Source organism: Spermophilus citellus, assembly GCF_964194105.1.
Source record: "Spermophilus citellus genome assembly, contig: SCAFFOLD_55, whole genome shotgun sequence".
NCBI classification, from domain to species: Eukaryota; Metazoa; Chordata; class Mammalia; order Rodentia; family Sciuridae; genus Spermophilus; species Spermophilus citellus.
In genome coordinates, this window is record NW_027672793.1 from 2302337 (window position 1) to 2316134 (window position 13798).

The 13798-nt window shown below is 32.5% G+C and overlaps 1 protein-coding gene across 1 annotated transcript in view; it reads left to right on the forward strand.

Moving 5' to 3' along the window:
• LOC308640603 (cohesin subunit SA-1-like) overlaps window positions 1–13798 on the forward strand; it is a gene marked incomplete at its 3' end in the record, with an annotated part of 135692 nt that overhangs the window by 38758 nt on the left and 83136 nt on the right. Inside the window, exon 3 of the mRNA XM_081312446.1 lies at window positions 10439–10515. Coding sequence (XP_081168572.1) covers window positions 10439–10515 — 77 coding nt within the window. The remainder of the gene's footprint in view (window positions 1–10438; window positions 10516–13798) is intronic.

Genomic DNA, 13798 nt, shown 5'->3' on the forward strand with positions numbered 1-13798 from the left:
CTAAAAAGAGTTCATTAGTTTGGGTTCAAGATCCTTCAACTTCATTTCCATATGGTTCCAGATTGTTTTTGCCATGACTTTGATTTTAAAAATTTTTGTAAGATATATTTGAAGTTACTTACTTTATGTATTCTTTTTTTGAAAAATAATAATGTATATTAATTGTGCCAATTAATGGGTTTCAATATGACGTTTTCATACATGTGTATACCATGCTTAGATCATATCATCCACCAGCCCTACTACCTTGTCTTGCTCTCCTGTTTCTTTCCCTCCTCCTTGTCTCATTCTCCTTCTCTATAGCTCCTTTCTACTTCAGGGTCTACTTTTTTAAAAATTAGTTTTCTCATATAAAAGAGTACTTGTACTTTTATTTGGGTCTGCCTTATTTTGCTTAACATGATTGTTCTCCACTTTCATACATTTTCCTGCAAATAATATAATTTCATTCTTTTTTGACTGAATGAATCTCCATTGTGTATATAGATCATATTTTTTTAAAAAAATCATTCATCTGTTGATTAGCACCTAGGCTGACTCAACATCTTGGCTATTATGAATATTGCCACAATAACCATGGGTATATATGCTATCATCTGTAGGCTGATTTTATTTTCTTCAGGTATGTACAAAGGAGTATTATAGCTGGATTATATGCTAATTCTACTTTTCATTTTTTGAGGAATATCAATACTGTTTTCCATAATGACTGTACATACATGCCTACCAACAGTGTCTAAGGATTCTCTTTACATTCTCACCAACATTTGTTACTTTATTTATCATGTCCATTCTGACCCAAGGACTGGGAGATCGGGGAGATGTAATTGCAGTGCAGTTTTATCTTATATATGCTTGTTGACTAACAGTACTGAGCATTTTTTCATATATTTACTGTTCACTTGTATTTGGCAAGTGTCTATAGATCACTTATTGATTAGATTACTTTTGTTAATTTATTTTTGAATTCTTTATTCTGAATACTAATCCTCTGTTAGATGAGTAACTGTCAAAGATTTTCTCCCATTGTATGGTTGTCTTTACTCTGTTGATTGTTTTCCTTCGTCACGCAGGAGCTTTTTAATTTGATGTGATTCCACTTGTCAATTCTTGCTTTTATTTCCCGAACTATTGGAGGTCATTTCCTGGGCCAGTATCTTAAAAGTGTTTCCCCTTTCAGACTTCCATGTCTTACATTAAAAGTTTTGATCCATTTTGACTTGATTTTGGTGCTAGTCATTTGTTTGTTGACCATTTGTATTTCTTATTTTGAGAAGTGTCTGTTCAGTTCTCTTGCCCATTTATTGATTTGGGTTATTTGTGGTTTTGGTGTTAAAAGTTTGTTACTGGGAGAGATGAGTATCCAATTTTAGTCTTCTGCATGTAGATACCCAGTTTTCCAGACACCATTAATTGAAGAGGCTTTTTCTACCCCTCCAACATGTGTTTTGGCACTATGTCAAGAATTAGATGGATGGAGAGATGTGGGTTTATTTCCAGGTCTTTTATTTTGTTCCACTTGTTTATAGCAGTTGTTTTATTTTATTTTATTTTTTTTAAAGAGAGAGTGAGAGAGGAGAGAGAGAATTTTTTAATCTTTATTTTTTAGTTCTCGGCAGACACAACATCTTCGTTGGTATGTGGTGCTGAGGATCGAACCCGGGCCGCACGCATGCCAGGCGAGCGCGCTACCGCTTGAGCCACATCCCCAGCCCAGTTGTTTTATTTTTTTAATCCTCAGGAAGAGTATAATCTTTTTAAATTATTTTTTACTTTGTTCTAATTAGTTGTACATGATAGTAGAATGGATTTTAACACATTGTACACAAATGGAGCACAATGTCTCCTTCCTCTGGCTGTACGTGGTGCAGAGTTACGCTGGTAATGTGCTAATACATGTATGTAGGTTAATCTAGTTCCACCATCCTTCATCTCCACAACCCCTCCCCCAACTCCCTTCTACACAATCTGAAGTTTCTTCATACTTCCCCACACACTTCCCCCTATATTGATCAGCATCTACTTATCAGAGAAAACATTTAACCTTTGGTTTTTTGGGTTTGTATGCCATTTTTTTTCCTCCAAGATTACGCTGTGTTTGTTACTGTGGCTATATAGTATATTTTGAAATCTAATATTATGATGCATCCAGCATTGCTCACTTTGCTATGTATTGCTTTGGCTATTCAGCATTTTTTGTATTTCCAAATGAAGTTTAGGCTTGCTTTTTTCTAGTTCTATGAAGAATGTTCTTGACATTTTGGTGAAAATTGCATTGAATCTTTAGATTGCATTTAGTAATGACTATTTTAACAGTATTTAATTCTCCCAGTCCCTATGCACAGGTATTTTCATCATCTAGGGTTAGCCTCATTTTTTTTTTTCCTTTGTGAGGGTATTGTAAATGGGATTGCTTTCCTGATTTTTTTCCTCAGTGAGTTCATTATTGTTTATAGAACAGGTACTGACTTTTGTAAGTTGATTTCCTTTTTTAAAAAAAAAAAATTTAGTTGTTGATGGACCTTTATTTTATTCATTTATTTATATATGGTGCTGAGAATAGAACCCAGTACCCCACACATGTGAGGCAAGCACTCTACCATTGAGCCATGATCCCAGCCCCTGTAAGTTGATTTTCTATCTTAATACTTTGCTGAATATTTTTATAAATTGAAAGTCTTTGGGTTTAGTTTTTGGGATATTCTTAGAATTATATTATGCAAACATAATTTGGCTTCCTCTTTTCCTATTTGTATTTCTTTTATTTTTGTCTTTTATCTGATTTATTTTACTAAAATCTTAATTACTATATTGAATTAAAGTATGAGAGTGGACACCCTTTTTTTTTTGGTCCTGATTTTATAGGAAATGCTTTCAGTTTTTCCCCATTTCATATGATGTCAGTTATGGGTTTGTCAATATAGCCTTTTATGTTAAAGTATGATCTTTCTGTACCTAATTTTTTCAGGGCCTTTTGTCATGAAGGGATGTTGAATTTTATCAATGGTCTTTGTTGCATCTATTGAGACAATTATGCAGATTTTATCCTTGATTCTGTTTATTTTATTCTCTTTGTGTTCTGTATTATGTTTATTGATTTATATATATTGTATATATAATATATGTGTTATATATACATGTATATAAAATATATATGTTATATATTGAATACTTGAATTCCTGAAATAAAGCCAAATTGATCATGGTGTATGACCTTTTTAATGTGTTACTGAATTCTATTTGCAAGTGATTTTAGCTAACATATTTTCATCTGTGTTCATCAAGGATGTTAGTTTATAATTTTCTTTTTTAGTTGTATGCTTATGAGGTTTCAGTAGCAGGTTAACACTACCTTGTAGAATAAGTTTGGCATTGTGGAATGAGTTTGGAAGGGTTTCTTCCCTTTTTTATATAATATTTGAGCAGTGTTGGTATTAGTTCTTCTTTAAAAGTCTAATAAAATACAGCAGTAAATCTGTATGGTCCTTGGCTTTTCTTTGTTGAGAGACTTCAATCTCATTGCTTGTTACTGATCTTTTTAATTTTTAAAATATTCTCCTGGTTCAATTTTGAGTGTTATGTGTGTTTAGAAATTTGTCTTTCTAGATTTTGCAGTTTAATAACATAATTTAAATAATAATTCATAATAATCAGTATTGACTTCAGTGATGTTGTAATTTGTGTTTTTTTGTTGTTTTTTTTTGAGAGAGAGAATTTTTTAATATTTATCTTTTAGTTTTCGGCGGACACAACATTTTTGTTGGTATGTGGTATGTGCATGCCAGGCTAGCACGCTACCGCTTGAGCCACATCCGAAGCCCTGTAATTTGTTTTACAACTTCTTTGTTGTAATTTCTCCTTTTTCACTAATAATTTTATTTATTTGGGTCCTTTCTCTCTTTCCTTTCATTATTTTGCTAAGGATTTTTCAGTTTTTTTTATCTTTTATAGAATCAACTCTTTTTTTATTCATTGATCTTTTGTATTGTTCTCTTGGTCTCTATTTAATTTATTTCTGCTCTGATCTTCATCACTTCTTTCCTTCTATGGATTTTGGAGCGTTTTTCCCTCCCACCTTGTTTCTCTGAGACCTTGAGATGCATCATTAGGATATTAGAGGTTTCTCTGTGCATTGTAGACTTTCCTCTATTAACTGCTTTTCCTGAATCATAGATTCCGATAACATTGTGTTTTCATTTTCATTTTATTCTAGGAATTTAAAATTTTCCACCAGATGAGAAACTGATGCCCCTCCTATTTTCTTCTGTGACCACTCTTCATTCAAAGTTTATTCTCTTTCTCTGTGTTGTATAATTTCTATAGTTTTTCTTGCTGTTTGTTAACAATTTCATTCCATTATGATTTGATAAGGTGCAAGAAAATATTTCAATTTTTTTTAAAAAAAATTTTTCCCTCTGATTCTGAGGATCAAACCCAGGAACACTCTACCCCTTAGCTGTGTCCCCAGATCTTTTGTTGTATTTTGTTGTATTTCTGTATGTGTTGCCCAGGCAGTCCTCAAACTCCCAATCCTGCCACAGCCTCCCAAGTAGCTGGTAGTACACATCTATGTACTGCTCCCAGCTTCGAATTTGTTAAGACTTGTTCTGTAGCCTAAAATATGTTCTACTTTGGGGAAACCTTTCATGTTTTGATGAAAACAATGTGTATTCTGTTGGAATTGTGTTGATTATTCTATAGATGTCTGTAAGTCCAGTTTAACTCTGATGTTTCTTTGTTGATTTTTTTTGTCTTTATTGATTAGCTGTCTTTTGGTGAGAGTAGGGTATTAAAATCACCCACCAGTATTCTTGGGACTTATATCTCCCATTATGTGCAGTAATGGCTTTTTAATGTAAAATAGGATGCTCTTATGTTCATTGCACATAGATTTGCAACCATTATATCTTCCTAATTCATGGATTATTATCTTTATTAATATGAAATGACCTTCTTTGTCTCTTTACCAAGTTTGGTATGTCTGTTTCATCAGATATGAATATAAGTACTCCTCTTGCTTTTTCATTCCATCTTCTTCGAACATCATTTTCCATCTTTTCACTTTCAGTGAAGTTAGTCTTTCCTAGTAAGGTTACCTTTTTTTTTTTTTTACAAGCATCATATTACTGGGTCTATTTTAAAAATCAGGCATCCAGTCTGCATCTTTTCATTGGAGAGTTAAGATCATTGATATTCAAGGTTATTTTTGAAAGTTCCTGTAATTTTGTTGTTGTTCCTTGGATTACTTTGAAGATTCTACATTTATTTGTTTTTCCCTTATTCATCTTAGTCATTAATGTTTGATTCTATCGTAGTTCTTATTTGTTTATCTTCTAGTGAGGTTAATTCTTCACTGTGTTCTCATGATTGCTTTTATCTTTCTTTTCTGGATTTAGGATTCCTTTAAGTATCTTCTGTAATGCTGCTGTAGTGATCATTAATTTCTTTAGTTTATACTTGGAAAGTTTTTATTTTTCCTTTGATTCTGAAGGAAAACTTTGCTGGATATAGTTGTCCGGTCTGCATTTATTTTCTTTTCAGGATTAAAATACATAATTCCATGCCCTCCTGGCCTGTAGAATTTCTGCTATGAAATCTGTTGCTCTTTTATATCTGCCATAATTTATATATGACTTAGCATTTTTCTCTTGCAGCTTTTAATACTCTTTCTTTGTTCTGTACTTTTGGCAGATTAACTATTTGTAATACAGAGGTTTTATTTTTTCTTTTTCTTTTTCTTTTTTTTTTAAAGAGAGAGTGATCGAGGGAGAGAGAGAGACAGAATTTTTCAATATTTATTTTTTAGTTATCGGCTGACACAACATCGTTGTTTGTATGTGGTGCTGAGGATCGAACCCGGGCCGCACGCATGCCAGACGAGCGCGCTACCGCTTGAGCCACATCCCCAGCCCCTTATTTTTTTCTTAAGATGTCTCTTTGGGATTCTAAATCTTCTATAGCTGGATATCTATTTCTTTCTCAATATTTAGGGAATTGTCTTCTATTATTTTACTGAATAAGTTTTTTGTACCTTTGCATTGTAACTCATCTCCATTGTCTCTTCTGATATGTTTGATGTTTTAATGATGTCCCAAACGTCTTGTATATTTATTTTTTTTCTTTTTATTGCTGTTGGAATGTGATACTTCATCAACCTTGTCTTCAAGCTTTGGTGATTTTTTTTCCACTTGAACTAAGCTGTTGGTGAGGCTATCTACTGAGATTTTTATTTGACTTACTGAGCTTTTCGTTTCCAAGATTTGTTTGGTTCTTTTTCAGAATCTCTCTCTTATTGAAGGGCTTTTTCATTTCCTGCATTGTTTTTCTTTATTCATTCAACTATTTATTTTATCATCTTTGAATTAGTTGATTCTTTTTAAAAGTTGATTCTTTGGCTTTTCATCCCCTTTGTTATCTTTGGAATCACTTTGTAGATAGTCAGGAGCTTTTAGAGGAACCATGTTTTATTGTTTTCTTATTTCTTGTATTTCTCTGTTAAAATTTTTGCATTTGTTGGGAAGCATATCTCTTCCATCATGATGTGAGGGTCTTTTAGTAAACAGACTTTTTTTTGATGATGTGCTGACGAGTGTTAGTTTGTATTGGAATGTTGCACTTAGCTCCACATGGACTTGGTGGTATAATTTCTTTGTGATTTCTCTGTGTTTAGTGGATTTTAACACAGTTGTACCTTGATAGAGACTCGGGCTTGATTTTTTTATAGGTTTCAGGAGAGTATGATCCCTTTAGTAGTTCATGCAGGTGTGATGTTGACAGTGGAGTATTAGAGATGTACACTCTGATTACTCCCCTAGTCTTGTCCACAGTGTGCAGTCTAAAAGGTTCTATGAGAGTGACTTAAGGGAAGCGAGATCCTTTGAAGGTCCTCTTTCTCTATACTTATCATCTAGTTCATTAGATATTCAGGTTTTTTAAAAATGTCTGAAGAAGTTTGAAGTCCCTATATAAGAGGTGTGGTATCCAAAAGAGTTGTTATTTATGGGTGCTGTTATTATACTGAATGTCCAGGAGAGGGACTTTAGATTCTTGTAACCCTGCCAGATTATTCTGGCTTAGGATATTTTTCTCATACATTCTTTTGCCATGGTTTGAATGAGACTAAGTTTTCCCTAGAGTAGGTTGTGGTTTCTCTCAACAGGCGTGGTGGTGTAGCTTAGTGGCAAATACCTGCCAGGTACTTGAGTTGCCAAACATGAATTCTCAGAATAACTTAGAAGAAAACAAATAACAGTAACAACAACATAAAACACAGTAAAAACCAAGTAAAAGAAACAATAGGGAAGTGTAAAAAATAATATAGAATTGATTAAAATGTTAAAAGTTGATAGAGGTAAAATTAATAAAACAATAATAGTGAAGAAGGAGAGACAGGGAGGAAAGAACAAAGAAAAATTTCAAACAAAGGAGAAAAATACATAAATCCAATTAAGGCGTAGAAGAAAACAGCTGTAAACAAAAATGAGAAATAAAATTAATAATAGAAGTTAAAATACATGGGGGAGAGGAAGCCAAAAGTTCCTTCTAGCCTGGTACTTGGGTTGAAGATTCATTCCACAGCTTATGTGTGTCCCATCTAAAACCTGTTGTTTCCTGTCAGCTCACATTAAACAAATTGAGTGGTATTCAAGCTGTGCTTTGTGTTTCTTACCAGGCATGGTCAGGGAATGTTGTCTGTGCCAGCATTGTATTCTCTCCACAATTTTTTTGTATGCGCAACCAGGTGTGTGGTGTATGTTGGAGCCTCCACAAACCCTTCTTGCTTTCAGCAGTTTTGTTATAGATTTATATGACAAAACATATAAATTTATGAACATGAATGATGTTCTGCATAACTTATTGGCTTTTGTAACACTGTAGTCAATACAATTTATGTGTATATAAATATGAATGGTTAATCATTTAAAAATCTAATTTTAATTCTTTTAATTGTTTAATTTTTTGAATGTCAGTTTATCCAGGGTGCTATGAAACAATAACTAACAAAATAGGGGTTGATAAAATAAATACAACAAATGTATTACACATTTATCTGTGAGAACTATTTCAAATTGATAAGATCATTCGTAACCCAAAGAAGTTTAACTTTGATGGACTGATGTTAAATTAGGGGGTTTTTTTGTTTGTTTTTTTGTTTGTTTCTTTGTTTTAATTTGGGAGTTTTAATTTGTTTGTTTTAATTTTTAATTAATCTGCCAGAGACAGATTTTATTTGTGATAATTAGAAATTTAATTCAGATTTCTTCTTTAATTTTTAAAAATCTTTGCAAAATTAAGCTTATATTTTAGTGAGTAAACTGTCTTCAAGATTATTTTTATCATTAAAAAGATAAAGTCATAATACAAAGTAAATACAGTCACAATACAAAACTTTCCCATCTTTTTTTTAATATTTATTTTTTAGTGATAGGTGGACATAATGTCTTTTATTTTAATGTGGTGCTGAGGATCAAACCCATTGCTTCACACATGCTAGGCGAGTGCTTTACCACTGAGCTCCATCCCCAGCCCTCCCATCTTTTTTAAGAATTGTGTGTTTGGAACAAAATCTTTTAAAATATTTTTTTCTTCTTCCTCTTGGATATAGGGAATTTATTATTTATACTTGATAAATTGATATTGATAAATTCAGCATCCTGTAAATGAAGTACCAAGTATGTACCAAGTAACTAAGTAACTAAAATGTGCTTGAATATGATTCTATTTAAAAAGATAAGGCAGATTTCAGTTTTACAGTATCAATTTTCCAATTAGTAAATTAAATTTAATGTGCCAATATAGTTATTTCATTTGTGTGTTTTTTTGTTTTGTTTTGTTTTGTTTTGTTTTGAGGTACTGGGAATTCAACCCTTGGTTAATCTACACCTGAACTACATCTCTAGACCTTTGAAAAATGTATCAATCTCATTTTATTTATTTATTTACTTACTTGCTTATTTATTTACGGATGGTACTAAGGGTTGAACCCAGGGGCAGTATACCATGTAGCTATATCCCTGACCCTTTTTATTTTTAGACTTTTAGTTTAAGACAGGCTCTCTCTAAGTTGCCCAGTCTTACCTTGAACTTGCTGTCCTCCTGTCTCAAACTTCCCATTAACTAGGATTGCAGGCATGTGCTACTAAGCTTACCAAACTGGCCTTAAACTTGTGATTCTCTTTCCTTAACTTGAGTAGCTGGAACTTTTACTGGCCCATTACTCTAAATGAAGGGCACACTTTTTTGACTTCTAGAAACTATTCTATTGTTATGTGCTCTTTCTTTAAAAAAAAAGTATATAGTACATTTTTGGGGCTGGGGTTGTGGCTAAGCAGTAGAGCTCTTGCCTAGCGTGTGTGAGGCTCTGGGTTCGATCCTCAGCACCACATAAAAATAAATAAATTCAACAAAGGTATTGTGTCCAACTACAACTAAAATAAATTAATAAATATTTAAAAATATATAGTATATTTTAAAGACTCTTCCCTCTTTTTATTTTTTCATTTTTTAAAAGCATAAGACAATAGGGATTTATTCAAGTGGAGAGAAAAGAGATCACTTGTAAGGTGAGAGGGACCCTATAGGAGTTGCTCCACTCTTTTCTTAAATGTGATTTGAATTGGAGTTGATAATTACTGACAAGAAGTTTGTCAGATTATACTTATTTTTGGATTTATTCTTAGAGTCTTAATTTTGCAATTTTTTAAAACTTGAATAGAAAAAAAGTCATGTTTAATTATTCTCTGTATTCCAGATTGATTTTTGAATTACATTTCAGTTTCTTTAAATTATGTTGATTTTTAATGCAAGTTTTCAGCTAAACTACATTTGTTTTTCCTTATCAGTACCAGTGGTAAAATTTACATGACCATATTTCAGGTAAAATCAACTAACGAAGAGAGAAGTATTATGAAGGAATAAGATGAAAAAGTAAATTTTTATTTCTTGATAATTATGTAGAACTTAGGAGTTTCTTATGTTCAGAGAAAACAGGTATGGATTATATCAAGGGACATTTTAATTTACTGAAGAACATTCTGATGATAAAGAATATCAGAAATAGCCACAAGAGAAATATGATCTCTATAGTTGGGAGATTTTTAAGACAAAGGCAGCTAGCTGTATGTCTAGATATCACTAGTGTATGTTTAATTAGTCTCTTCTAGTACAAACTTAATGTTTTTTGTCTTTGTCTTCTCCTTCCCCAACACTCTTTCTCTGTACTTATCATCTAGTTCATTAGATATTCAGATTTTTTAAAAATGTCTGAAAAAGTTTGAAGTTCCTATGTAAGAGGTTCCTTTAGAATATATGGTATAAGAATTTGAGGAGGAAAGAGAAAAACTATAAATTTTTTTAATTTTTCAAACAATGATCAGATTAAATTTTATGTTTAGCATGAGATAGATAAAGAATAACTGTAAAATCTGTTGTTTCACAGGTACTGTGAGAATAGAGATGTTTCGAAATATGCAGAATGCAGAAATCATCAGAAAAATGACTGAAGAATTTGATGAGGTATAGCATTCCAATATTTATGCAGATTGCCTACTTATACTTTTAAATTGTTAACATGTTGATTATTTCAAGTTTTGTTTTGATTTGGTGTTTACTGTAAGAGAAGATATATATTACTTATTTATATTAAATATCAATCCATGCTACTAATTACAAAATTAATAGCTTTGGGGATTTGATTACATAGTGTGGAGGTAGCATTAAATAATGTCTGATGATTGATAAGGATAAGAAAATTAATATTATGAAGTAGAAGTTCATTCTTGACTTTTATTCTTGAAAACTTTCTCAAATTCCCAAATTTATAAATGCATCTCCAACACTTTTCTTCTGTGGAATGCTAGTCCCATTAAATGCTTTAGAGGAAAAAAGGTTCAGAGGTCAACGAAATCTGAACAGGGTTCCATATTATACCTTTCTTAGTATCAAAGCACATTTTAGTTTTTAAGATTCCTAGTGAAGAAAAATCAGCTTAACTTTATTTAACTCAGAATTTTCCAGTTATTTGAAACAGAACGTTCACTGCCATCCTATGTCTACTTGTGTGTATATGTGAAACTTAAAACTTCTGTTTTGGACATTCTACTTCAGGGTATTCTAATTTTCATTTAGAATACATGTTTTGTTTTTTTCTTCATAATCCCCTTTCCTATTTTCAGTGAAATATTGTCTCAAACAGTTTTTACATGGATTGTAAATGCTGAAACATTTTCAGTTTTACTTTTATATTTATGCTTTGGGGCACTGCTAATTGCAGTTTTAATATTCTTCCTTTTGATTTAAATATGATTTCTATTTTCTGGCAGATGTCCCTTTTTCTTGACTTTCAACAGAAAAAATTGCTTTTTTCCCCCCTCTTGGGTGTAAGCTTAGCCTTTTTTTTTGTTATTGTTACTAATTTTCAGTTGAATAAAGTAGTACAAACGCACCATAAAACAAATACACTCAAACATACATAACATCTTGGATGTCTTTCTCATCAGTTGTTCACCTTCTCTAAAGCAAGCTCAGACCAAAAATATTTTTTTTTTAAAGAGAGAGTGAGGGGGATAGAGAGAGAGAGAGAGAACTTTAATATTTATTTTTTAGTTATCGGTGGACACACATCTTTGTATGTGGTGCTGAGGATCGAACCTGGGCCGCACGCATGCCAGGCAAGCGCGCTACCGCTTGAGCCACATCCCCAGACCAAAAATATTTTACATGTGATTCTTTACAGAAACATTCTGCTAGTGTCTTTTCAACTATATTAGTACCATTATACTCCATTCATATGTATATCCATAATTCCTTGTTCTCGATTTTGTAATCCCAAAAGCCTTTGACATTGTAAAGTTTTTTGGGTTTTTTTTTCCCACTTAGGTAAGGTTATTTACAGTTTTGATTTCTGTCAGCCAGTGTGAGTATATCTTTTACTTAATTCTTGACTTGGTACTAGTCAGATTTCTTTCTTACAAATTCCTGAGATAAACCTACGAAAAGGAAAGTTTTGGAAGTTTCAGTCCATGATCTGCTGACCCTGTTATGTTTTGGGCTGTGGTATGGCAGCAGTGCATGGCAAAAGCGTTTATCTCATGTTGGGAGCAAAATAAAGAGGAAGAGGCTCACTTTCCCTTTAGGGGCATGCCTCCACGGACCTAAGAGCTCTGTCTAGGCCCCACCTCTTAAAAGATTCTACATCCTCCCAACAATACCAGTCTGGGAAACAAGCCTTTAAAACACGAACATTTAGGAGACATTGCAAATACAAACTGTAGCAAATATTCCTGGAAATATTTAATTAGAAGGGCATGCCACAGATTCTGTTTGGATTGTGTTGGACTGTAAGACATTTGAACTTACATGAAGTTAACTTTCTAAAACTAACAAACCTGGATTTTAATATATTACTGTTGGGCTTCTTTTCATCAAAAAAATAAACTGGTTATTTCAAGAGCTTGTATGTGCCAAACAGAAGGTAACAAAATCAAGTTAAGGTGTAATTGGGAAGTTGCTTCATCAGCTACCAGAATGATTGTACTACACTAGACTTGTATCAAAGGTGATTCAGATCTCAAATTAAAATGTATTGTGTATCTTGGACCTTAAGAATATTAACACTTGATGAAAAGATTATTACAAGTTTTTGAGATAATAGTTCCCAACCTTTGTTGCATATTGGTGTTATCTAGGTATCTTTAAAAAGTACTGGTACCTGTCTCTGCCACATCCCCCAGATATTCTGATTAATTTGTAAAGTGCGTGATCTGGGCATGAGAATTTTTAAAAGTTCATCAGGATTCTAACAAGACATCAAAGTTTGAAATTACTGGTTTAAGGTAAATAAAAAAAAGAAAGCCAAGAATTAAATTATTAAAACTCTTCACGTGTGAGAACAGTTAGGGGGGAAACAAATGAATATATTGTAAAAATGAATGTGATAACAAGAAATTGTTACTTTTGTTTATTTATTTTTGGTAGTTGGTATTGAACATGGGGGCACTCTAGCACTGAGCTATATCCCCAGCCCATTTTATTTCTTAATTTTGAGACAGGGAGTGTCTCACTACATTGCCAAGGCTGTCCTCAAACTTCTGATTCTCCTACTTCAGCCTCCCATAAATTTCTGGAATTACAGACCTGCACCACATCCAGTTCAAGAAAAAATCATTACTTTTGTACTAAGTTTAAACAACTAGAAGAAGATGAGAAATTCATGGAAATAAAGGTCATGATATGCCAATACGGTCATATATTCAGAATATATTAAAAGGTAGTTAACTGTTACCAAAAGTGATAATCAATACGTAGCAAATAAAATTATTTTAAAAGGATTTATTTCATTTCTCTAAATATTTTTTCCAATATTTGAGATAGTGATCTAATCAAAGATTGCTTTTTTTATTATTTTTTTTATTTATTTATTTTTTAGAGAGTGAGAGAGGAGAGAGAGAGAGAGAGAGAGAGAGAGAGAGAGAGAGAGAGAGAGAATTTTTTTAATATTTATTTTTTAGTTCTCGGCGGACACAACATCTTTGTTGGCATGTGGTGCTGAGGATCGAACCCGGGCCGCACGCACGCCAGGCGAGCGCGCTACCACTTGAGCCACATCCCCAGCCCAAAGATTGCTTTTTTAAAAAAAAATCATTTAAATCTTTTTCCTTTTTGGTTGTACAACTGTTTGGTTACACTAGGAATGTGTTCATTTAGAGCAGAATTATTTATTAGATTATCTTCTAAGGCCATCTATTTTATCTTCAGTAATTTTAGGAAAATATTATTCTTTTTTTTACTCTGTATATTC